The sequence below is a fragment of the Dermacentor albipictus genome, chromosome 1 (genome assembly GCF_038994185.2).
Source record: "Dermacentor albipictus isolate Rhodes 1998 colony chromosome 1, USDA_Dalb.pri_finalv2, whole genome shotgun sequence".
Taxonomy (NCBI): domain Eukaryota; kingdom Metazoa; phylum Arthropoda; class Arachnida; order Ixodida; family Ixodidae; genus Dermacentor; species Dermacentor albipictus.
Window position 1 is genome coordinate 159831511 of NC_091821.1, and position 26180 is coordinate 159857690.

Consider the following 26180-nt stretch of genomic DNA (forward strand, 5'->3'; position numbering starts at 1 on the left):
TTATTTATTTTTGGTGCCCAGTGGTCTTTTTGCACTAACTGCAGCATTGTGAATGCTTCATGGACTATGCTTTATTGTTGACAACAGTGTGACAGTGTACATTATAACGTACACTAGGCCTTTCTGGGAGCATAACAGGATGCAGGTCCTGAAAGGTATGCTATAGTTTAAAACTTCTTAATTAAACTGAAAAGGCTTACTTTGAATGATCAAATTAAATTTTATACAGGCCCGTTTAGCCTTAGTGGCCATTATTTTTTGGGAGGAGTTCAAGTGTGCGACATATTTACGTCAGGTAACAGGGACAAGCTTTTGTTGTTGCTTTTCCAGCCGCAGCTGGTACTACATAAAGTTACGCAGATGAACACGTGATATTTTGTGACTGATGCAGGTGTACAAGGGTAGTGCATTCAGCCCTTGCTTCAATAGTGAAACCTTCAACATAACAGTTGCCTCTCTTGCGATGGCAGTCGATTTCTTTTATTTTATGCTTGTGTACTTCAATTTGGTGCATGTTATGGAACCCCAGGTGGTCAAAATTAATCCAGAGTCCCTCGCTACCGCATAACTCATTATCAGATTGTTGTTTTGGCCTCCGAACACCAAAGTTCAAGTTAATTTTACAATGTATAACCAGAGTACAGATTTACATAATGTGTTTAACAAAGTTTATCACAGTAAATTCAAAATTCTTTGTTGATCTTGTATTCATGGGAATATAAGCTATCTTAACTGCTAGCTATTTGCACATGGAGGCAACCAGCAACTTGGACTGTGTTCTGATCACACATGATATACCACAGGGCGGTTTGCTAGGCCCTCTGCTTTTGCCCTTGTATATTATTGATGTTGTTGATGTAGTTAAACGCTGTAACCAAAGCTGGACAAATCTTGCATTGTTTAGTGCCACCTCACCTTCATTCCGCGGGCTTGACATTCTTTTAGGGAACCTCACCTTAGAGGGGTCCTCCACCACCCCTCAGGCTTGACGAAAAAAAAAAAACAGTCTGCGGATAGCATACGCTGCTGTGAATACCTTAGCTAAATTTTGCAGTCATGCGCAGCATGTGCAGCTTGCAAATGGAGCACACAAAGTCACCTTTTTTTCAAGCACTCTTTTCAGCACACATCTTTTCCTCACTCATTTCCAGCTGCTATATTTCGTCATAAAGCAGATTTCCATACACAGCTTTGTCCATCAAGAATCAATCAAAAAGGGTGTTTGGATCAGTATGGTTTTTTCTAAATTGACTGTATATTATTGAAGCAGTTTTATATACAAGCTGAACTAAGTCAACTATTGTCATCCTCACACTCCGCTGCGGCCGCCCGCATAGGAAGTAACTTTGGCCACTTTTCTTATCGGTGTCATAGCTTTGGGTCTCGCTAATTTCAATTATTTTTGAACACTCAATTAGCCTCGAACCACGCGAAACTTGAGGTATGCTTGCAAGCGCGTGCTCAGTCCTGGCCGTTCCTGGCTAGACGCCTTGGCAGTGACCTACCTTGGCCAGATTATTGAAGTTATGGAGAAGTCCATAACTCCAAATTGTTTTTAACGCCTCAATGTTCATTGTACTTATTCATTCCTGGCAGTCGCCAAGCTCACCTTACTTTGTTAGGTTTAGGTTGACTTGCGAGGTGTCCCAGCTTTGGTGTTGTAACCAGTAGAAGAAGATACTAAACACAAATAAGCGTTTGCCTTTCATCCCCCACAGTACTTTTTAACGGTGTTGCATTTCATCTGGATATTGGCACCTCTCTCTGGGGTTGTAGTAATTAACATGCTTTCTTTTGTAGATGCAAGCATGCAGTAGAGGACGGTTCGCTTCAAGCTGGCCGGGAAAGCACTGCCCGAGCACTGGGCGAGGTGGAGCTCGTGATCTCTCAGCTTACAGAGGAAACTAGCACACTTACAAAGACTGTGAGTGCACTGAGCTCTGAATTTCATAAACACCGTGCAATGCTTCTGAAGTTGGAAGAAGGACAGTCTCATCGGGATGGAATGCTTTCATCCCTCATGGCTGAAACCAGGGCAAACGTAGCTTCTCGTATCCTTTTAAGGCATTATTCACATCATTTTTTGTTTTTTCTTCTCCTTGTTTTTTTAATGTCAAACAAATTAACCAAACAAGCTTAATGGCTTTATGTGCCATATTGCCATCTGAGCCTCTTTCTTCCTTGACTTGTGCATGTTAGTGGTGAAGCTTGAAGCTGCCATTGCTCAGCTGAGTGAGATACAGAGGGCTGGCATTGATAAACAAGCAACCATCGTAGCCCAGAGCTTGGCTGCTGTACTTGGCACTCACTTGGAAAAGTCCATTGCAAATGAATTCAAGAACTCTGTTGTCCCAAGTAAGTGATAAATTTCATTCTTAGAGCATATGTCACATACGCTGCAAGGCTCTTGTTTTTGCAGTGTTTACATGTGAATAAAAGCAGTGATGGAACAGCTGCGCCAATTGTGCCAAGAACAGTCCTCTGCGCCATCCTATTCCAAAAAGGCATTTTAGTAGAAAATTGTGTCGACCCTGCACCGAAAAAAGCATAAAAACAAGGCCCTTCTTCCGTTCATGCTGCCTCGCTGGTAAAACTGAAACCAAAACCAAGTGTGCTACTATCATATCATCCTGGAAGTCAATGGAGCAGCCACAGCTGAGTGTCGTTCCACTTTCCGCTGTTTTCACCCGTTTTCACTTTTTGTTGCATTTCGCTTCAGTGTAGGCTGTGGTGTACTGCCACTCTGGAGTTGCTATTTGTGCCGTTTGTGCCGCAGTTGGTTGTTGAAGAAAGGATCGAGACAGATGCTATAACCTTTTTCTATTGTAGGTAGACGATGAGGGTCCTTCCTGTTTATGCATTGTTCTTCTATGCAATTTTAGCTCTTCCCTTCACAACTAACACCATGTTATTCCTGCACCAACTTTCCATGACATGCAGCTTGTGCTTATGGCTGGTTAACTGGTTATTGACAATGAAGGAAAATATTAAGTTATAAAGAAACCAAGGACTCAACCTTGCCAGTTCTTATAACTTTCATTGCAAGCACAGCCAAAGTACCAAAGTACATACTTCGAAATTTGTGAAGTCATGCTGGTGTACTGATGTGTGTGCGCTAAAGAGGAACACTGAAGCTGTTTTGAGAGAATACCCCTTGAAACTGCCCAGTTTGTTGCACAAGTTGCACTGACAAGAGTGTCTCGTTACATCACGAAAATCAGAGGCAGTGTCCACGTGGTATCGCAAACCTTACACATGCATTCGTGAGCCTGGTGCAGTGGCAACGCCTCCTGCAGTGGCCGCAACCAACAGAATGGCCCTGTCAGTTAAAGCTGGGTGCGCACCGCATTCACCATTCTTTTCTCTCACTCTGCGTGCCTCCGCATGCAACACGGGATAAGCTTGTTACTCTGCTGCTGCTTCTATCAGAAGGCTCCATGCCCTTCTCACCATGTCTACCTTTGTCCAGTCTTTTGGGAAGACGATCATGGTGTGGTGGCTATCATTGCACCGCCCACATGTCAGTGATATCACGTGACCAGAACCCCAAATTTTCGTGACGTGTTGACATGTCGTCAACAGCCTGCAGCCACACTGCATTCAGCATGTTTTGAATTCTCCTCTTTAAAAGATTATATAATTCAGGTTTTGTAGCATGTTCTAGGCATTTACACCTCATACCACCTATAAGAGCCGACAAAGGCAAAAAGTCTAAACAAAAATTTATAGTACTCATTCAAACTGTTTCAGGAGGCATGGATCTTTTCTGGCACCCTGCATGAACCTTTCCATTTTTGAGTTTAGTGTTTTTCAGTCATAGCTGAATTTATGACGTCTACTATATTTTAGGCTTTTTATTGCAAGGAAAGAAAGTCCATATAAGTTGCAAGGTTATACAGTAAAACCTCGTTAAACTGTACCTGCTTAAACAGTAGTTTTGTTTTAAAAGTAGTAAAGTCAAATCTCCGACTCAGCAGCCATTGAACATAATGTGTTTTGTATTCACATAAACCACACCAGCTTATTGCGTACGTATTGGTTAACACGTAGTGTTTCCATTTTTCGTCGCGTAAACACGACTGTGCGTCAGCTCCGTTGGGCGGCCCGGCAGAACAACAAGCCTCAGAGATCAGAACAACAGCCTCCAAGCGCCCTGTGCTTTTGCGCGTAAAGCCAGATCAATATCAGCATCATTTCGGCGCCATTCGATAGAGAATTTTTCCGGCGTGCAAACAAGGACTCGCATCATGCCGAAACTCGAATAAAGAAACGCCGGGTGCTCAGCATAGAAGAAAAATTGGACATTGTTCGTGCTATCAAATGGGACACAAAGAAGTCTGCGCTAGCACATGACAGGGATCTGCTGTTGACTGCAGTGTGTGGCATTTGGAATGCAAAGAAGTTGCTCCGCAGCGCTGCTGCGACTGCAAAGAGATGTTGGCTACGAGGTTCGACTTTTCGCCATCGATGCCTCTGTTTTTGCCGAAGTGTCGACTAGCGACAGTGATGAGGATGACGCAAAACACGACAGCACGGGCGGTTCAGGCCCGACAGTGGCAGAAGCTGCGTGTTAAATCAGCCTCATGAGTGCAATCGTCGCGACGAGAACAGCACCCTGCAATGAAAAAGGCACCCCGCGACTTCTGCAGCGCTACCGCCTGCGTGCACGGAGAACATGCAACGCCAACAAGGAATCTGCCATGCGAGTGTTTGCCGAGAAGGGCGGGGGGGGGGGGGGGGGGGGGCTGAAAAGCTGGCTCGCAGCTTTGGTAAGTTTAAGACGGAAGTCAGGTAAGTGGGCGACCTCATGCTAGTTTAGTTAAGCGGTACTACCGTTTAGTACATGCTTTTTCTGAGCTCCGGCTAACTACGGTTTAACGAGGTTTCACTGTACTTTTATTTATTTTATAGTGTAATTTAATTGGTCAAGGTGATGGTGCCAAAATCTGTTACGTCACAGGAAGCTGATGGGGGACTATTCTGGTGGCATTCTCCTGCATCATGCATTTTTTCTGGCATAGCAAACCTCTGCTAACTATAAAACTGGTCACTGTGCATAGGTACTACAAATTGCAAGACATTACATCTTGGATACCTGGTTTAATGTTAGCAGCTTTGCCATAAAGAAACCATGCAGCAAGTGTATATATATATTTTTGTTAACACATTTTCCAAATGTTTCGTTATTTATCCCCCCATCCCCCCTTTCTTTTTCCAGCTGTGGTGAAGGTTATTGACACAACAAGATGTGAAATTTCCAGGAGGCTCGAGACAACTGAAGCTGTAATCAGAGATACCATTATCAAAGCAATCAAAAGCAAGGTTGGTGTTTATGTGCGTTGAGTAGTAAAACAAATCTTTGTAGTGGAAGTATTCTACAAACATTGAATTTTGCGTGCTGACATCATAACCAGCATTTTTAAATTTTCTGCAAGGTTCGCGGCTTCACTACTGCAGCTGAATGCTTTAAATTTTTGAAAAAGTGCATGAAGATTTGTTTTTTGTAGATTAGGTGTTGTTAAGATATCTGCATTTATAGACATAGCATTGCAGGATAGTTTGTGGGCGATATGGCATCTTTTTCAATCACTAAAGAAATTTGACATCCAAAAATATGGTTGCTGCAAAAAGAAACTAACATTGCTGAAGATTTATAGTGAAATATTATACGACATGCATCAGTGCATATTAAGGTTGCATGGCAAGGGCCATCAACTAAGGTTTTTTTCCTACTGCACTGTTTTCTATTTTTTTGGTGCCAGCAGTTATAAGCATGAAGCTGGGTTTTCTGTGTCCACCCATCCTTTCTGTTCCATCATTGTGTGGTCAGTCCACTTGCTCGTCCTAAGCTTCACACCCTTGCTGTTCAGCGAACGAAGGCATCCCTTAGCCCTTCACCACTGTTGTAGGTTGAACTTGTGCTCCTGTACAGTTAGGAGTTAGACACTTCGACCACTGATTTATCACGGAGCGCTTGGCAATTAGTAAAGGGTTTTGTGCACCATGCAGACTTTAACATTCTTTGCATGCATTTAAGGAATTAGCAGCAGGTGATGCCTAAATATAGAAAGGCAGCATCATGTACGTGTGAGAAGATGGTTGTGATTACAGTAGAAGCCTGCATTTGTTGTAGTAAATGAATTCAGAGCCTGTGTAATCACTCTAGACTTCAGATCATTTTTTTGGCACTCAATGTCAACTGCACCCAATTGAAGTATGTATGTAGGCCTCCCTATCACTGAGTCCAACATTTTTCCAACTCTCCTTTTTGAGATGAGGCTCAACATCCTGTTCATTGTTTACATTGACTGCTTGCACTTATGGAAGACGTGTACAGTAGCCGACCGATTTTTCGGACCTGGAGGGTACCGAAAAATAGTCAATAAAAGGACAGTCCGAAAAATCCGTGAGTCGCAAAACTGAACTTTATTCCAGCTAAACTGGACTGAAAAAGTCGCGGATGGTCCCTTATTTTAAATTCCTGCTTTTTGTAACGACGACTGCTTGCATCTGTCTAAGCGTCATGTTCTCGTCATACACACTTGACAACAATATTAGAGCATTAACAATGCCTTGCGTTGATGCTTGTGGGTGGCCAGAGGTGTCGTCGTTGGGGTCCGAGTCACTTTACGGCAGTGTGGTCATCTGGCGCACAGTCTCGTTGTCCATAAGCTCCGCGCACAGCTCTATGTTGTTGTCGATCGCAGGAAACTCGCGAAAAGTAACAGCAGCGGGAAGGTCCATCCCACTGCTACGCAAGTCGGCAATCAGCTGCTCGCCGGTGTCAATGTATTCAGTGGTGCCGTTTGCCTCTTCGGTCACGGGCTCTTCAGAGTTGCAAAATCCAGCATGCCTAAAACAATTTTCAATCGTCGAAGGCTAAACAGCCTTGCAGGCATCCGCTAGCATGCCAAGTGCCGAGAATAGGTTAGCAAACGTCTTCCTGTTGTCAAAGCACATGAGTGTGCATTAACTCTTTCCTTACCGCAGAAAACGGCCGTTTTTGCTATGTGTCTACATATTATTATTTTTTTCTTGGGGAAATTTTGCTGTACAATGGATTGTTATATATGAAAATGTAGCTGATTGTTTTGCCTTTTTAATGTAATAACACACAAAGTAATCACTGCGACATTTTTTTATATTTTATCTCTGAAAGTTGAAGAAAGGTAGGGAAAACATACATGCGAAGACACAAAATTGACACTACACTTCACCACACATAGAAGAAAAAAAAACTGGGATATACAAATGATTGTCCGTGAACTCAAGTACACTTGCTGAAAATCTGAGCACTCTAGGTAAAAAATTATATTTTCTAGCGACCTTTGAACTCAGCGCCCATGACGCATGTGCCAATCGGCGAAACAGTTGCGCGTAGTCGTAAAACAAAGGTGCGCTTCACAGGTGCTGCAAAAAACATTTGTCTTCACTTCTTTCTTGGTTTTCTCATAGCACTGCTTTCTCAGGCTTGTGGCGAACCCAGTCGGGTGGCAGATAAGAGATGCTGGCCGGTTGATCATCATCAAGATTCAAAATTTGCTTGATGAGCATCTCTCGGAATGAAAGTTGGTCAAATCGGGCACTCAGACGTAGCTCAGCAATATCGGTGTGCCCTTTCCTAAGCTCTTGAAATAGGATAAAACTATTTACACAAGCAATATCTATGCAGTGGAAAAAGAGTGTTTTCCACCAGCGCACACATTTACGAAGCACGTTGTACGTTCCAATAATCTGGTCAGACTTGTCAACGCCCAGCATACCTGCATTGTACTCATGTACCAACAAGGGCTTTCTTATGGTCCTCTCGCTCCACTTGTTGCCCACTTTTGTACGTCTCTTTGCAGGCACATGTTCATTGGCTGTATGGATGGTGCTCATAAGACTTACAGCCTTACTGTCCTTCCACTGAAGAAACAAGACGTTTCCATCCCTCATCCAATGAATGTCTCCACGTTCAGCTTTCTTTTCCCATTTTGGATCTTTCAGATCGCCAGGGAAGCCTCGACGATCTTTTCTCGTTGTTCCACATGCCAGCGTTTTGCACTGAAGAAGGTGTTCGAAAAGGTGCTTCGAAGTATAAAAATTGTCCATGTAAATTTTGTATCCCTGTCCTAAATATTTATCACAAAGCTTACCCACTACATCAAAAGCCAATCCATGTGGTCCCGGTGTCTCCCGCTTGCCCGTGTACACGAAGAACTGTAAGGTGTATCCAGTTTCTGATTCAGCTAAAACCCACAATTTATAGCCCCACTTCGTCACCTTGTCCCGAATATATTGCCTGATTCCCGAGCGTGCTTTGGATTTCACCATCCTTTCATCGACTGAAATGGCTTCCCGTGGCTGAAAAAATCGTGCCGACGCCTCGTTGATCTCTCGAAGAAGTGGGAGTACCTTCCGCAGTTTGCCAGCTGAAGCAGCACTGTCATCCTCAGGGTCCGAGACATGCAAAAAAGCAAGCAGGGAGAAGAAACGCTTCCTCCTCATTATCTTCCCTGGAAGTAGACCGCCGTAGAGTGTTCCAGTGTTCCAATACAAGTGGAGTCTAGGAAGTTGCACGATGCCCATGTAAATCAATAGCGCAATGAAGCGCAACATCTCAGGGGGCGTGACCTCTAGCCAGGAGCCATCTGGCTGAGCATAGCTTGGTTTCTCAAAAATTTTCATCCACGCGTACTTGTTCGTGTGTGCACAGAAAGCGGAAATCATGTCAGCCGTAAAAAACATCATAAACATGTCCAGTGCACCAAGAAACCTCCGCGTCTCACTCCGGCGCGTCAGTCACGTCCAGGTGTACGCCAGGTGCGCGATTGGGTGAAAACCTGACTCGGCACGGCGTGTTCGGCAAAATATCGCCTCCGTATGTAGTTGACACCCTAAAAGAAAAACGTAAACAGGTCATTTACAAAGCACGCGCATCGTATAACAACAACACTGACATCCGAAACTATGCTTACCTTGCAACCCTAGTTGAAGGTCCGGGCTGTGTAGACGAATCATCACTGTCAAAGTCGAAATCCGATGATGCAATGTCCTCTACGGACTCCTCACTACTGCTCATATCGATAATATGAGCATCAGAAGCAGCGGAATCACTTTGTGAAGACTTCTTTTTCAGCGGCGCGCGACGCGTTTTCGGCGGCATGTTGCGAGAACTCCGCGCTACCTTCTCCGCTGCTTTTTTTTTTTCTCGCGGGAGCCTTCGCGCTAAAACGCAACAAAACACAAAGAAAGTACGCAGTAGTTCTTCTCTTACTTGCCAGACGGCGCCACATGTCCGTAGGCGCGGAGTTTTATTTTTGGCGGGGCATTCAAAACCATCGATCCATAGTGATCGATGCTCTATGGCGCGGTAAGGAAAGAGTTAAGGTTAACGGGCCCGGTAGTTCACCTTGAGGTTTTTAATGACTCGTTGGTCCATTGGCTTGAGCACACTCGTATTCAGCGGCAAGAATTCAAGACGTATAGCTTGCAGGTTGTTTACAGCGCCGTGTGCCCCGCAGTTGTCTACGACTATTACTACTTGCCTCTTCTGGCACTCAAAGATCCGGTCTAGACGGCGGAGGTAATCTTCGAACAAGCTTTCTGTAATCCAGGCCTTTGTATTGCTGCTGTGCCACACAGGCAGGTTATTCGCACCCTTAAGGGCCCTTTACCAGGCCCCATAGCAAATTTTGGTTGTACACAAAAAGTTGTGTCCTCTAGAGGGCGTTCTGCCCCCCAAATTTTTCAGATCAGCTCATTAATAGCCCAGATAGAAATATTTCAGTGCCACGAACCCATGATTTCAGCTTGCAGGCTCCACTGCCAAGCAAGGCGCTCTCTCCACTTGCCCTGTCTAGTCTACACAAGCGAAATTCCTTCCCTGCGTTCACCCATACTGGATCTCGAGGATCACGTGGCTCATACGTCACAGGCCCCCCCTTCATTTTCTTTTTCTGCTCGCTTTCTTTTTTTATTTATTTTCGGCGCTACGCACTTTTACCAACGGCGGCTCGCACAAGCTGTTGTCTCATTTGCACACTGTACACAAGGAAACGTGACTAGTGGTATAATTCAGTGCTATATGAATACTGAGGCAGAACAGGCGGATCACAGAGCATGATCACACGTTGGAACACGGTAGAAAATGGCATAGTTTCGGTACCTGCGCACGTGACCGCACGACCGTGGGAACAAACAGACGAAGCGGAAGTACATCTCTCTTGCTATAGTGCGAAGTAAAACAAAAAACACGCAGACATTCAGTTTGTGTGTTTTATTATTTCTCTAAACTTAATTAGTCAATTCAAGCAACCGATCGCACAGATAACAGATGTTGTCTTGAATAATTCTCGAAGTCGCATGTCACCACGAGCGAGGTCACACTGTGGGCATGACTGTGTCACCATCTGGCTTGGAGCACGGCGGCTGCGAGGAGAAGGAAAAATGGTGTTCGGTTTGAAATTTCGAATCTTTCCGCGGCGCGTAGCGATGTAATACTTTGCAGACACGATCGTTATTGCACAATGTATGCTCTACGCTTGTCAGGTCAGGGCCCTTTAAAGCAACCCAGATTTTTCGCCTTCCCTATCACTAGAAGGGGCAGCTTCTCGGTGCCAACTGCATTTGCCCCGGCCATGAGTTACCCTCTCCTTACTATGCTTCCCACCAGCGCAGGCCTCATTAGTAAAGGAAAATGAACGGTCCGGCAGCATTTTGAAGAATAGGCCTGTCTCGTCACAAATAAAAATATGTGCAGGAGCATACTCTTGTAGCACAGCCTTCAACTTACTCGTCCGGTAATTCGTGACAGTAGATTGATCCACGGCATCGCTCTCCCCGCAAACGTTCTTGAAAAAGACTCTGTGCCTTTTCTTAAACCCATGAATCCACCCATCAATGAACTTGAAGTCCTGAATGCCTATTTTTAAAGCGAGCATCTTGGCTTTCTGCTTAAGCATGTTGTTGTTTAAGCTTCAGATGTTGTCCTTTCTGGTCATTTCTTGTAGTTTTGCAGTATGACTGGTCGACTGCAGACAAGATCTTTTCTTTGTTTTTGACGTAATCAGACAAGGTCTGTTTAAAGATACTGAAATCCTTCGCGACGTTGAATTGGGTCCGTCCTTGCTCGATAAGCCTGACGATGGTGGCCTTCTTGTCCAGCGTCATGGTCGAATATTTTCTGCGCTTCGACGTGATAGGTGGAAGCAGGTGAAGAGCAGGGGTCATGGCATCGAAAACATGTCGGCGTTGCGCTGAATGAACAGCCGCAACACACTGAAATAGCAATGATATGTTGTACAGTGGCTTGTGATAGCAGGCGATGATTTCAGTTGCACTGTACTGAATAAAAGCCGGGGGATCACTGCTGGACGAAAACTTGCACGACACCACCTACGACACCGAGGCAAAACTGATGATGATGGTGGTTATTATGAGCATCACCTGGCGTCCATAGGTGGTGCGCAAAACTGGCCACACATGACCGATGTCCGCCTCTCAAAATCGTTTCCGCCACAGGCTACAGTTCAAAAGCATGGCCTTTAAGATTGGCACTTCTTACAACAGGCGCCACCGTTGCCGTGTGCATTTGGACGCCTCCTATACTTGCTAGTCAAATTACCATACCGATCCAAGCCATTTCACGTCCAATCCCAAGCTATTCAAGTGGCTCAAGATTCAAAATGATGTCCTCCCTGACTCGTAGTGCTGGTCTGTCGTGGCAAATTTTGTCCGGAAAATTGAACATCTGGCTTTACGTTTTCTGAAAAATTGGTCGCGAAAATGCATTAGCTCTATGAGAACCCTGATAGTGTACTTATGAAGTCCGGAATATCCTTCAAGTCCTAAAATTTAATGGCTACTGTATCTGCCATGGTGAACAAATGTGCTTGCAGCTGTATGTAATGACCTGTAACATCATTTGACGTCGCTGGCACGTAAACGCGTAGCTGGAGCAACTGGTAACATTCACAGAAAGCACACTCTTGAAAGGCAGGGCCATCCTTGTATGCTGTCTTGGTAGTCTCACTATGTGTAAGATTTTGGAATGAAATAACTACATGGATTCGCATGTGAAATGTCAGAATGTCAGTCAAATGCTGCCCTTGCTGGAAAAGAGAAAAAGAAATCGCAATCACTATAAAAAGAAAGGTCTCAGTCTATAAAGCGAGGAAAAGGCTAGGGCACTTACCTCAAGTAGGCTATGGCAGTGACACGGCAGGGGGCAGCGCCACACCAGTTTCAGGAGACTACAAGGTCCACATCCGGTATTCCTGCACAAACTCCATCCGCCCCCTTGGTGGCTGCAGCCAGTGCTGCTCCATCATCGAAGACGGGGAGGCAGACCATAATGCCGCAGGGCCCAAAGTTGAACCGAACTCTACGGCCCGAAAACCACGTCTTGGCGCCTGGCTCTCGATCATCCAGCACGTCGGAAAAGGCGATGGAGGTCGACCCAAAAGCACCGGCGTCATTGATGCCAAAAGATCTGCGCTCCTTGGAGCGTGCGAAGGACAAACTTCTTGTAAGTGTGCCGAAAAAGGGACAGGTAACCTTAACGGTTACCGCCCTTAATGAGAGTAATCAATCTTTCAATACAGTCGAACCTCAATATATCGAACAGCGCGGTGATCGCAAAATAGTTCGATATAGCCAGAATTCTATATACAGTCGAACCCAGTTGTATCGAACTCGCAAAAAAAACACCTATCAGTTCGATATGGAGCATAATTTGATATAAGCCTGTTAAATAATTGGATGTCATAAAAGCACATGCCATTTATAAGATCACTTTATTGACGAAACTAGCTTAGTTTCGCATGAAATACTCCTGCATTTTCTTCTGCTTGGACAATTTCGCTGCCTGTGACACACGCACTTCTCAACATTGTCTAAGGAGTCGGAGCAGCTGAGGCTGCAACCTTCTGCATTTGCACAGAAGGACCGGATTATTGCAAGCATACCAATCACTTCGAAGGATGTGGGCAAAGGACCATTGTTGCTTTCCTCATTGTGCCCACTTCCACTTGTGCTTGGTATGATGTTGGCAATGTAGTATTCGTTTTTGGGCCCTCCCGTGGTCGCAAGACCATCTGCACTCCCAAACTGGTCGACCATTGATTCGTCAACAGCTTCCGGAAATTCTGACAGCTCGCTCCAAACTGCGGCAACGGCTTCGTTGATTCATCAGAATTTACAGTCACACCGAGAACACGGAAGCTGGCATGGCTGAAGCAATTTCGGATGAACCACTCATACACGGCCGTGCGTACGCGTCAGGCGCCACGAGCACCGGCTCGCGAGTTTGGCCGCTTTAGCCCTAATCTCCCCCTTATTCTTCAAGATCTTGCCGAGAGTGCTCCTCGAAATCTTGCACGCTGCCGGGACATCAGACTTCTCACCGCGTTCGACACAATGATTTCGAGCTTCACAACGAAAGGCAAATTCTGCTGCTTCATCATGGCAACACTGTATGAGAAGGCCCACAAAGCGCACACACAATAAAGCAGAAAAGCAGCGAGACAACTCGCACTTTTGCTATCTTGCACGACGAGGGCACAAGAGCCTCTGATTGGCTGTCTGAGCAAGTGCTGCGGGTGGGCCAGGATCACTTTTTGCAGTGGGGTGTCGACGGCTTGTCTGAGGCAGTGCGTTCACGGTTGAGAGAGCGGTTAAATGGAGCCACGCCACCGCGTTTCCCGTCCACCGCGACGGAAAACCAACTTCTGGGGGCACTTTTCTGTTGCTTAAGAGCTCATTTTGAAAGACCTAAGCATTGATGAAATTAATGAAAAATTTACTAAGAGTGTGATTGCTGCAGCTCAAAAGGCTATTCCTTAATCTTCTGGCATTGTTCTAAAAAAGCTAAGTCCTTGGTGGACACATGAATGTATCGAAGCAAAAAACAGCAAACTAAGGGCTAGGAAACCTTGCGCAGATACCCAGCACATAGCAACTTCCTGAATTTGAAACAAGCTACAAGAACAAGCGAATATACTTGGGAAGCATTTCTACGTCTCTAGCTCGGCGAACTATTCAAACATGTTTTAAAATGCAAACTGTCATGAGAAAAGGAGAAATTACCAACTGCTTGTATGCCAAAGGAAGAATGCAACGGTCCATTCACTTTACTGGAGCTTAACAGGGTAATCTATGTTGACAAAAAAAACTTCACTAGGTCCTGACCTGATCCATTATTCTATACTTGCAGACTTGTCCCAACCATCCGTAGATGCTCTGCTTAAATTTTTCAATAAAGTATTTGAATCTGGAATCATGGCAAGAGGTTGGAAAAACGCATTAGTTGTGCCTTTTTTAACCCTTTCAGTGTCATAGACATAAATATGCGGCACCGCAAAGAAGTCCAAAATGGTCGATGCCGTTTATTTACGGCGCCGTCTTGTACGTTTAAAAAGCACACCAATTTCCTAACTCATTCTTTTCTGGCATGTGCTGTCACTATGTGAGAATACAGGGAATTTTTTCCACGCTCCTCCCTTTCTCTGTTTTCGTTGCATGGTTTGTTTTAGAGCTAGTTTGCTTCGGCGCATCAGTGCGTGGGCGGGTGGCGATTTCGGCTTCGGCTTTTGATTTCGGCTGCAAAACTTATGCCTATCTCATTATTAATCGCTCAAAGGGCGACCGCCTTTGTCTAGCTCGGTTGTGCTCACAGGGGTGTGCTAGGAAGGATGCCACTGTGCATGCTTTTCCTTTTTTTCTTTCTTTCTTTTCTTTTTTTTTTACTTGCGAAAACTAATCGCCTTCAGTTGGCGATAAGATGAAGATTAGCTGAAGCTTTGCACACGTTTTGCTTTTTTGACGGGCACAAAACCACACGCTATGGACGTAAATATTAGTGCAGGAGCAGAAACATTTGACACATGAAAAAGATTATTGTGTGCGCATTTTCTAAGCCTTGAACTATGTGTAAAGAAATGCATCAAATTTTTAATTTGCATAAGTCTATTTGCTTTTCTTTATTGTTATTCATGAATAAACAGTACATATATACCTACGCAAAATATTTTTTTTTTCTCACTTTACGGTCACCCTAAAAAAAATTACGGTAGATTTTTTTCGAAATAGGTCCCTCAGAAGAATTGTAATCTGCAATAAAAAAAAAAGATAGACTCTGGGTGGTCGCATATGGCAAAAAAATCGACCCTGACGAGGTCTATAGCTGAGATAGAAATTTTTCAGTGCCGTAAACCCATGATTTCAGGTGAGCTCTACTGCATAGCGAGACACTCTCCACTCGCCCCGTCTAGCCTCCACAAGCGAAATTCCTTTCCTGCATACTCCCATACAAGGCCTCAAGGATCCGATGATGCATATGTCGCGAGCCCCGCCTTCTTTTCTTTCTTTTTTTCTCTCTCCTTTTTCTCCTTTCTTTTTCGCTGCGCACTTCTGTTGACGGTGTGGCGCGCGAGCTGTTGTGATGTCTCATTTTGTGCAGCGCACGATTTTGCATGCTGTGCACAAGGACACATGACTAGCGGTACAATTCAGTGCTACACGAATGCTGAGGCAGAATAAGCAGATCGCAAAGCATGGTCACGCGCTGGAACACGGTAGAAAATGGCATAGTTTCGGTGCCTGCCCACGTGACTGCATGACTGTGGGAACAAGCAGACGAAGTGGAAGTACATCTCTCTTGCTTCGGTGCGAAGTAAAACAAAAAACGCGCAGACATTCAGTTTGTGCGTTTTATTATTTCTCTAAACTTCAATATGTCAATTCAAGCAACAGATCACACAAATAACAGATGTTGCCTTGAATAATTCTCGAATTCTAGTGTTACCACGAGCGACGTCACACTGCAAACACGACTACGTAGGCGCAGGGACATGACTATGTCACCGTCCAGCTTGGAGCGTGGTTGCCGCTAGGGAAAGGCAAAATGGCGTTCAGATTGAAATTTCAGACCTTTCCACGGCACGTAACTGTGTAATTTTTTTGCAAACAACATCGTTAGCGTGCTCTGTCTGATTGACAGACTGACAGTGACATACAATTTAAACGAAACACAAAAAACACATGAACACTAACACACATGCACTTATCTAGATCAATGATGAAGACGAAAGAAATACAATGAACAGTTAACAGTGGATATAGAAATGAACACTATACAAAACACACCTAATGGTGGTCAACTAAACAGAGTTCAAAAGAAAACAAATGATGGCATATGCATGGCCGAGCAGCAGCAGCAAGTCCATAAAGCGTGGAGTCGACGGCAGAGCTTTCCCGAAGAACCCTGGCAAGCCACTCTCATTGTGGTGGATGCGATTGCTGGGTTGGGTTTCCCGGCAGTCTAGGTCTGACTTCTTCCCTCGAGTAGGTTAAGCTAAGTTGAGGGGAACTACCGTGAGCTTTGTTGCAGACGTTGGTTTGTCGTCTCTTACATCAACTAGTAACCCACAGTTAAGACGCGGCTAGGCGGCCCAGTCGATACTGGACGGCACTAGTTCGTTGACGCTTTTCAGCAGATTGTAGGCTCAGCTTCTAGACTGCATAGCTCGGTCTAAAACCTGCGTTTAAATAACTTCTCCTTTCCCTAGTTTCCTGTGTTGGGGAATGGCAGATATTGGTGACGATCCAATCAAGTTCACCCAATTGTATCTCGGCTCCTCCTAAGGTCTTGGCTGCGTCCCTTTTAATTAGGGGCGAGGGAACGAGTGATTCCTTCGCTGTTAGAGATCACGCACTTGTATTGCACCACACGCGCACACCCTTGAGTCCGTGGCAGGCCTCTATTGATCTTTCACAAACACAGGAGAAACGATGGCAGCCGGCCATACGGCACTGTCACCACACATACACTGTCAGCAATTCGTAGACACAGGGTTGCACAGAGTCACCAGATATTTCGTAGTATTCGCACCCCTACCTCCTTAGCAAGCTTCTTAATGCATGCGCGGGGCAGAGAATACACAGGGGTTCCTAGAAAAAGCCGTCGGGTCGTCACAGTTGTGCCAACAACAACAAAAAGTAATCTCTAGACCTGCCTTCGACTTCTTTCGGCCATTTGCCCGAGTGGCCGGCAATAACCGTCTTGCTCGTCGGTTCCTATTCCTACAACCTTTTAGCGCCCATTGATCGGTGCTTCGCCGAATCGAATACTGCCGCCCCGTGACAATTCCAGACTTAGCGGCCATTGAACATAATGCATTTTGTATCCACATAAACCGTACCAGCTTATTGCTTACGTATCGGTTAACACAAAGAGCTTTCACTTTTCATTAAGAAATCACAGCGGTATGGCGGCCCAGCAGAACAATGCGCCTCAGAGATCGGAACGCCCTCCAAGCGCAAACGCGAGGGTGCTTAGAAGGGAGAAGCCACATCAAGATCAACATAATTTCGGCGCTGTGCCAGAGTCTGAGAACGTTGTGGCCCGTGTTGTGGCGTTGCGCAAGCTAGTACAGAAACCAGGTCCTCAGCAAACAAGAGAATTTGGCCATCAGTCGTGCTGTCGAACGTTGCACGAAGAAGTCTGTGCACTGGCATGCTAGAGGGATCTACTGTTGACTACGGTGTGTGGCATTTGGAATGCAAAGAAGTTCTCAGCAGTGCTGCTGCAACCACGAAAATACGTCGGCTATGAGGTTAAACTTTTCGCCATCGTTGCCTCTCTTAATGTTGTAGTGTCGCCTAACAACAGTGATGAGGATGACACGGAAAGCGAAAGTACGGGCCATTCAGGCCCGACAGTGGACGATGCTGCGCATTACGTCAGCCTCGTGCGTGTGTTTACCGAGAAGAGGGGGCTGGCGGAAAAGCTGGCTCATAGCTTAAGTGAGTTTGAGGCCGGTGTACAAAGCTTCCATACAAAGACAGTATCTGAGTGATTCGTAACGCCGTGGCATCAAAGTGGCAACTAGAATGGGATTCTTGTACCGAAAACAAGTTGCACGCAACGAAACTCCAGCTTGGCGAATTGAAGTCATGCAGTCACCAGCTATGCTTCTGTGAGGTGATCCTATGTCGACTTCAAGTTGAAAATACACACCTGACACACAATTTTCTACTTCGAAAAGAAAGCTTGCCAACCTGTCAGAAGTGCCACCAACCACTTACAGTAATGCACATTATTATGACATGTCCACGTATTGAAACACAAAGACTGAAGCTTTTATAGAATCTCTGTAACTTACACATGCCTTTACAGCCAGCCTCAATATTGGGAGATGATCCGCTAATGCCTTTCACTGACTTGAACTTTTTAGACGAAACCGGTTTTTTTGCACAGACTATAAATTTATGCATCTTTCACTTCCTTCACACTTGATTTCTTGATATCTTGTGACTGGCACAGCAGGACCTCCTTAGTCCTTTTTGCACCATTAAACCCGAATTAACGAACTTGCAACGGCACTGTGCCCCACATTCTCTGAAGCAGATAGGCGAAAATCTTTATTGCAATAAGATTGGCGGCAATAGCTGTGAATGCAGCATGCAGTGACTTGGGAGGAGATTTGCTTATACCTGAACAGGAAACTGAGTGTATGCCAGCATTTTGAAGTGAGTAGGGTGGGTGAGAGAATCGTGGGGAAGCTGCTGTGGTTGCCAGTTACTGTTTTCGGCGGCATCATGTGCACCTCAACCCGTTTCTTATTTACGAGATCTAGCGGCTGGAAAACATATCATGCAATCACAGTTTGGCGATGTACTGAACATTGGTGCTGAAAGATTGTGTTTTCGGGGAACGAATGAACTGGTAAAAATATGGGTAGCCATATTGGACCATTTTTCTCGTTCTCGATCGCAAACCTTGGCAACGGGGAATCCTATATAATGGGATTGTATCAATGAGGTTCTACTGCACAGAGGAAGGAAACTCAGGAGAGGCCCTGATGTCACTCCTTGTGAATCTAAAGTGAAACCGGAAGTTAGCGTTGCTCAAGGCGTTGCTCCGCGTTTCGGGCCAGCTCTCCTCTCTTGTTTACATTTCTCGCGAAACCACGGCATGCTGCGCGCAACCTGCTGCTCGGACGCGTGCGCTCCGCAGCAATACTAAACAATCGTTAGCATGTTAGCATGATTCCGCCAAAGAGGGCAAAATTTCCCGTGGATATTCCTTCGTCCATTGCCATTGCCGTGGCGCGGTACATTGCGTACAGCGTTGCATGCGCGTTCATTTCACGAACTTTAGTTCCTCCTGTCCCACCTGGCCACAGCAACATCCGGTAGAGCACGGTCCAGATAACGCAGCAGAACAAAACATGGAGACCAACGCGAACCTGCCCGCACGGCGCCTTTGCCACGCTACGAAACCTAAGGCGCAACATGTGTTAGCGCACAGAACCATAACAAAGCCGCCATTGTGTCCCGAAAGGCGTGGCCACTACAGGAAAGAAATAAAAAAGCTGCAAAAAAAAAGGAGAACCTACTATGTCATTTCCTCCACACTTTTCTCCAAGCGCACGGAGGGGGTAGGGCCTCTCCTCAGTTTCCTTCCTCCATGTTCTACTGTATGTGCTACTGGTGTCATGGAAAACTTTGGCTTAGCTCAGCCTGGCGTTGGCCTAGCTAGCTAGCAACACAAAGTAGATGCGAGTGAGAGATGCTGGTATGCATCTACTGCTGATAGGCCTGCATGCCTGTGAACTGTCTGGAATATGTCTGGATATTATGATGCCAATGGAAAAGTTATGTCTAAAAATTTTAGAAGCAGATGTAGTTATGTCCCTGAATAAGGAATATAATTTGGAAGAGAAGGTTCAGAAGATTGAGTCGGTACTTCACTCAAATTTGGTGAAATATTGTACATAGATAGGTTCCACATGCTATCACATAAATAATTGTGCACGTTGGCTTCCATCCTCAAATTTTGTTTGTGATCAGTTATTTCTTTGCTAGCTGGGATGCATTTAAATGCCCCAAAAAATATAAGTATCCGACATCAAATTACATATCAATAAAAGTATTTGAACGTGTTACAATTACCAGGCATTTTTAACGTCTTTTATCGCATAGGTAAAAGGAACAGGCTTTATTGCTTCCAAATCTGCTCTTATTTCGAATTCAACTCTCGCGACAAGCTATTGCTCTCCGTTATAAAAGTGCCTGGCATTAATACATGTATATAATTTTTAAACAAGTAGCTTACCAATTGAAACATTTTTGACACATTTCTGAAGAAACTGCTGTGGGTATGGACAAGTTCTGTGATAGGCTTTTGATTGCACCACAATAGTGACATCCTTAAAAATTGGTAAATTGTCCCTTTAATCTGACTGCATTTGTTAAGTAGATTTTCATGCTGGATGTAATGGCAATCGTGGCCCAGCAGTGCCATAATCAGTAAAACCTCGTTAATACAGACCTTGGCGGCAGACGTGGAACGTCCTTGTTGCCGCAGGCGTAACGAGAACGTGATCTTTTTGGGTGAAGGCAACTGGTTTTGGGGGAAGGCAACTGGTTTTTGGGTGATGGCGCTGGCTAACACTCCCAGGGTTCTACTAGTACACATAAATATCCAAGAAAGTGGATGGGGAAACAGCGCAGTGGTAGCTCAATCGGTAGAGAATCGCACGCGAAATGCGAAGGCTGTGGGTTCGGTTCCCACCTGCGGCATGTTGTTTTTTCATCCACTTTAATTTCCATTAATTTATCGTTTCTTCATTACATTTATTAAGCACAAGTAATTTCCCCTATGTTGTCCTTGGTGTCAGTGTTTGTTGGCTTCTCATGATATGACTAATAATAATCGGGCCCCTCGGTTAACCCCCATTCTTCTCCTTTGCTCCCTTTAAGTCACTTTGATAAGTTGTGCATGTTTTCTGCCGGTCATTCAATGCCAAGCCCCCTCTAAACATTTTTTGCTGTTCTTTAGGTGATGGCTGATACAGTAGCTCAAGCCATCAGTGCTTCAGTACAGTCACACGTGCAAGGGACATGTCGAGAGATTATGCAAAATACCCTTATGCCATCACTTGACCGCATCTGTCAAAACCTGTTCCTTCAGCTCAACGAGACCTTTCAGCAGGGCACCCGTGAGTGTAAGTATTGTAAATCTCACTAAACTCAGCTTTTTTGGCTAAATGTAAAACTGTAAAGTACCATTTGTAATGTATTTGCTTTAATATTTTTCTCCTTGTCGTGTGTACACGTTTGGCAATGAGTGTTGGATTGGGTGCCATCACATGATACCTCCCTCTAACCTTGTGTGCACGTGTCCTATTTTAAACAGTATTGAAATGAGGTCCAGTTTAGAAGTGTGCCTGTCTGTATTTGTGCTCATTGCATATGTAAATACAGTGTTCTACAAGCATGAGCCTGATGTATCGACATGGCAGGCTGTGCTAACGAGGTACAGTTAAACCCACTTCTAACAGTCCCAGTTCTCTATTACAATTGCTCTGTTCTTACAGACAAATTTAGAATGGTGGTTGTAATCATTATAAGAACATTCATTATAAGAACATGCATTTAAATGCCCCAAAAAATATAAGTATCCGACATCAAATTACATACACCAACGAAGCAACGTATAATAAGAGTGACGTGCACAAAGCGGACGTTGACGCTGAGAAAACTACTGACAAAAAGGAAGCTCCATGTCACCTCCAAAGTGCAATGCTGAAGTGTGTGTGTGTGTGTGGGGGGGGGGGGAGTTCCATCTGTGAAATAACTTGCATAAAATGGTAGTTTGCTCACGTCTTCATAAACATGCATCACCTAATATAGGCTATATCTTCTGTAGTTTGAATTGCAGTTTGTGAAATGCTGGAAGGTGCAGCAAGCATGGAAAAGGCTGTGACTACCAGCACTGTTTGCAATGGTTCAGTGGTGGCATGCAACAGCTTCTTAGTGCTCGTAGCATAACTTGGGAACCCTCACAAAGTTTGGGTATTTCAGACAAGCATGGTGCGTAGCTCATGCGGTGGTGATTGTGTGTGCAAAGTGTGAAATGGCTGCACGGTGCAAAAACCTCTGAAATTTCAAACAGAAGCAATGTACCTTTTTTCTTGAGGAAACCCTGTGTCCAGCCAGAGGACCTATGTTACACGCACAAATGCCTCTACGTAGGATGCACTGCCTGGAGCATCACCGATTTTGGCATGTGACCTCAGTAAATTTTTCAATGCAGAATGCTCAGTACGTGTACTCAAATCTTGATATAACAAATCTAATGGGACTGCCGAAAATTATTATAGTGAAAGTCCCAAAATGAACCATGTCGTCTTCCTTCGTCTGTCGTGTTATTTGGCACCTTCATTGTAAACATGTATAACCAACTTGCCCACCAGCACGTGCTCCGCCCATCAACCCATCAGTTCATAAGTTGTCACCGTTTGAGCTATCCACGAAAACACTGTTGGCTCTTGGCCTGCGCTGTTGCTGTTTTCTATAGATTCTGCTGCCAAGCACCAATGAAGCAACGTATAATAAGAGTGACGTGCACAAAGCGGACGTTGACGCTGAGAAAACTACTGACAAAAAGGAAGCTCCATGTCGCCTCCAAAGTGCAATGTTTCTTGTTTGTTAAGCATGAAATGCTTTTAGCTCCTGTTGTTGGTGGCCTTCAAGAGACCTTGAACCAAAAGCCAGAGCCGTTATCCGGGCACTCAAAACGAGAACAGAGCGAGAACAAAACGAGAACGTCTGGGCATCATTGTGAGAACAAAACGAGATCATTTGAGCAACCAGTCAAAACTTCAGAAAATGCAGTCTCTGGCCCCCAGCCCTTTGTACAGAACCGCTTCACTTACGCTAGTTACTGCCCCAACAAGTTACAAAAATATTGCTTCCAATTTCTTCCTAATGTTTATTGACAATACCGTAAAAACCCGCATATAATGAGGTTTTTCCCTCTATTATTAGCATCCCAAGTTTTGGTTTCGTATTGCTGTGTGGCTACGGTTTGGCTTCCTTATTGCTGCGTTGCTACACTTGGTTTCGTTATTGCTGCGTGACTACAGCGTTTTCTTTATTGTTGGGTGCGGACCTTGGCAGCATGTGCAAACCACGCTTCGCGAAGTGCATCTTTTTAATTCCGCATTGAAGGACCAAGATGTCCGGACCACGAAAACAGTACTCGGCTGCTTTCAAGAGAAAGGTTATTTTAGCCACACAGCACATCGGCAGCAGTGCAGCGGGGAGGCAGCTTGGCATCAAAGAGGCAAGCATTCACGGATGGCATAGACAGAAGGAAGCCGTCTTCGCATGCAGCAAAACGCGAACAAGCTTTTGCGGCCCGAAGAGTGGGACATTCCCCGAAATCGAACTCACCCTGACGGAGCTTGTACGCCAGCAGCGAGCCGCACATCTAGCTGTGAGCGTGGAGCTTATGCAGGCAAGAGCTAAGGAGCTTGCAAGAGAAAAAGGACTACCGAGCTCCGCCTTCAAAGCAAGCAAGCACTGGATTTATCGCTACATGTGCTGAACTTAGATTTCGCAAAAGCTGCCTGAATCGTTCGAAGAGCTGCTTGTGGCTTTCCAGTGCCACATTATTTCGCTGCGCAAGTCCAAGAACTTCCAGCTAGGGCAAATCGGCAATGCTGACCAAACGCCGGTTTATCTGGACATGCCATCGCCCCTTACCATGCACGAAAAGGGCTCTAAACAAGTTTCCCGCCCTACGTCGTCTTCAAGTCCAAGACAGCGCCTAAAGATGAGGAGCTGCTAAAAAACGTGGTTGTGAGATTCCATGAGAAACGCTGGATGAACAAGAATCTTGTGCTTGACTGGATAAAGTCCGTCTAGTGTAGGCGGCCCGGCGCACTGTTGTCGCTCTCATCCATCCTCGTGCTGGACGGATTTCGTTGCCATTTGGCCGACTCAGTGGAGAGGCTGTTGTGTGAATCCAGCACAGCACTGAACTCGTCGTCATCCCGGGTGGGATGATGTCTCAGCTGCAGCCTTTAGATGTTTGTGTGAACAAGCCGTTCAAGGACACTGTCAAGCGGTGTTACGCAGATTGGATGCGCTCAGGTGAGCCTGCAGTGATGCCAACTGGGCGGCTCAAGCGGGCTTCGCCAGCCATGCTATGCAAGTGGATTGTGGATTCATGGGCCAGCATACCAGAAGACCTTGTGCATTGCGCATTCAAGAAGTGCGGCATCTTGAACGCACTCGGTGGCACAGAGGATGAGTACCTCTGGGAAGATATGTCCGACAAGGAACTATCCGGAGAGGGCACAGCTGAGGAAGACGGCAATTGAGGTGCACAGTGCAACTTAAATAAATGTTTTCCTAGAGTTTTCCTAACTCGCATTATATGCGTATAAAACTTTTTTTTCCCATTTTGCGCCTGAAAAATTTCACTTCATACTATACGTGGGTTCGTATTATACGCAGGTTTTTACGGTATTACTCAAGCTAAAACTTCTGGTATGCTGAAATTTTATTTCTCATTTCCAATAGCGATGTTGAAAAGGCAGATACATAGCACCATATACCGTATTTACACGATTGCAAGTCGACCTATCTTTTAGAATTTGAAAATCTGAAGTGTGTGTGGGGGGGAGACGATTTGCAATCGAACTAAAAACATGGCACTGCCAAAAAAGCGAGAGCAACGAGATCTACAACGTTCTTACAGTTTTATGTTTGCTCTATGGCCCTACCCATAGCTTTTCGCTATCCTGCGTGTTTGTTCGCTTTGCAGATAGGTTTTTCAACATTTTTTAGAGTTTTACAGTGCACACAACACTCATGGGGGTGTGTTGATAGTTAATGGAAGCACCGCTATTCCATTCGCGGCGGAGCTTGCGAGGAGGATCGGTAGTTCATGGAAAAGCACACACCGCTCACGTGTTCCTCTTTCCCTTTCTCTATGCTCTTAGTTTGACCAAAGGCATTGGTTTGACGCGTTCGCCTTGACATCCGGCTACGTGCTACTTCCATGCTTCCTCAGTCATCATGAGTGCTCCAGGCCACTATCAGTTGGCACTCATTCACAGCAGAGAGGTCTGCCATCTTTTACTCTGAAGAAACAAATCACTGCGCAGTGGGCCACAAGTTTGATGTTTCTGAACGGGTGGTGTGAGAGTGCAGACTGCAGCGAAGAGAAATTTTCGCCTTTAACGGCAAGTGAGGAATTTCCCCCATGCCGAAGTCCGGACGTTTTCCGGAGCTGTAGGCCAAGCTGCCAGCTGTAGGTCCCTGCCAGTGAAGTGGGACATGGTCATGAAACGGCAAGAATCTTCGCCTTTTAAGGACCTGCTCCACCGTGAGTACGAGTGGCTGACGGCAGAAGACCGTGAACTTACGCCAACCGGGCCTGTAAAAAGAGCCTCCCTGATGACTGTGTGTGGTTGGGTGCATTAGTCGTTTGCCAAATGTGCAATTTCGCTGGACGACGACGCACTGTGGGACCGTAGCAGCGATGACAATGACAGCGCTAGTGAAGACGAGTAGTCCAGTGACCATGTCAGCTACTATAGTAAAACCTCGTTAATTTAACCCTCGTTAATTTGAAAATTCGGTTAATTTGGACGCGCCGTCTGGTCCCATCAAACATGTACATAACCCTATGGCACGAAACTCCCGTTAATTCGGACATATTTGGTCGTGCTTAGGTTAATTCGGACAGTTTGCGGAGCTCAGAGGCACGTGAGGCATTTAGGATTGAGTGGCACTAGGGGGTGTTCAAATCGCACCGCCAGCGATGGCGTCTCTGATTAGCGTGCGCCGATCTCAAAGGCCATGCTTGCATGTGCTGGGAGTGCCGAAAGGCCTGAAATATGTCAAGGCCGCCATGCTTATTTTATTGCTACATAATAGACAAACCTATGTCTCAAAAAACATGGGAGCAATGATGTACTTCTGGCTTTGCAGTTGCTTATGGCGCTTGGCACTACCTCTGCATCGCTATGGTTATCGGCACAGTAGTTATTGGTCTATGCTAGCAACCCTAATCTATACATACATGTTTTTTTCTTTGTACACACGTATTGCTGTCCGCCATTTCCGACGTTATCTTTTGCTTGTGCAGTTTTTTTTTTTTTCGTTGTAGTTTTTATCGTGTTTATCAATTTGCGTCAGGTGCGCGTGCGAGGACGGTGAAACTTTTTTGTGTGTGTGTGTGTTAAATTTTGTTTGCGCTTTTCTTTTTTTTTCGTTTATACTTTGTTTTTTCTTGACATCATGCTTGTACCCATCGCTTCGTTACCACGCCTATCCGCGCCACCATGTGCTCTCGTGCCCCACCAAAGTGGGCGAAGTATGAGGCAAAGGATTTG

General features: G+C 45.3%; 1 protein-coding gene and 2 pseudogenes across 6 annotated transcripts in view; 1 reads left to right on the forward strand and 2 right to left on the reverse strand.

Annotated features, from left to right (window-relative positions):
* Positions 1–26180, forward strand: part of Ge-1 (Enhancer of mRNA-decapping protein 4 homolog Ge-1) — a 214164-nt gene that overhangs the window by 172543 nt on the left and 15441 nt on the right. For all 6 annotated transcript variants that reach the window (XM_065443156.1, XM_065443139.1, XM_065443174.1 and 3 more), the window contains 4 exons: positions 1801–2051; positions 2200–2355; positions 5219–5322; positions 20828–20993. In XM_065443156.1, coding sequence (XP_065299228.1) covers positions 1801–2051; positions 2200–2355; positions 5219–5322; positions 20828–20993 — 677 coding nt within the window. The remainder of the gene's footprint in view (positions 1–1800; positions 2052–2199; positions 2356–5218; positions 5323–20827; positions 20994–26180) is intronic.
* Positions 5385–8846, reverse strand: LOC139051550 (piggyBac transposable element-derived protein 4-like; annotated as a pseudogene).
* Positions 6436–6960, reverse strand: LOC139054921 (tigger transposable element-derived protein 4-like; annotated as a pseudogene).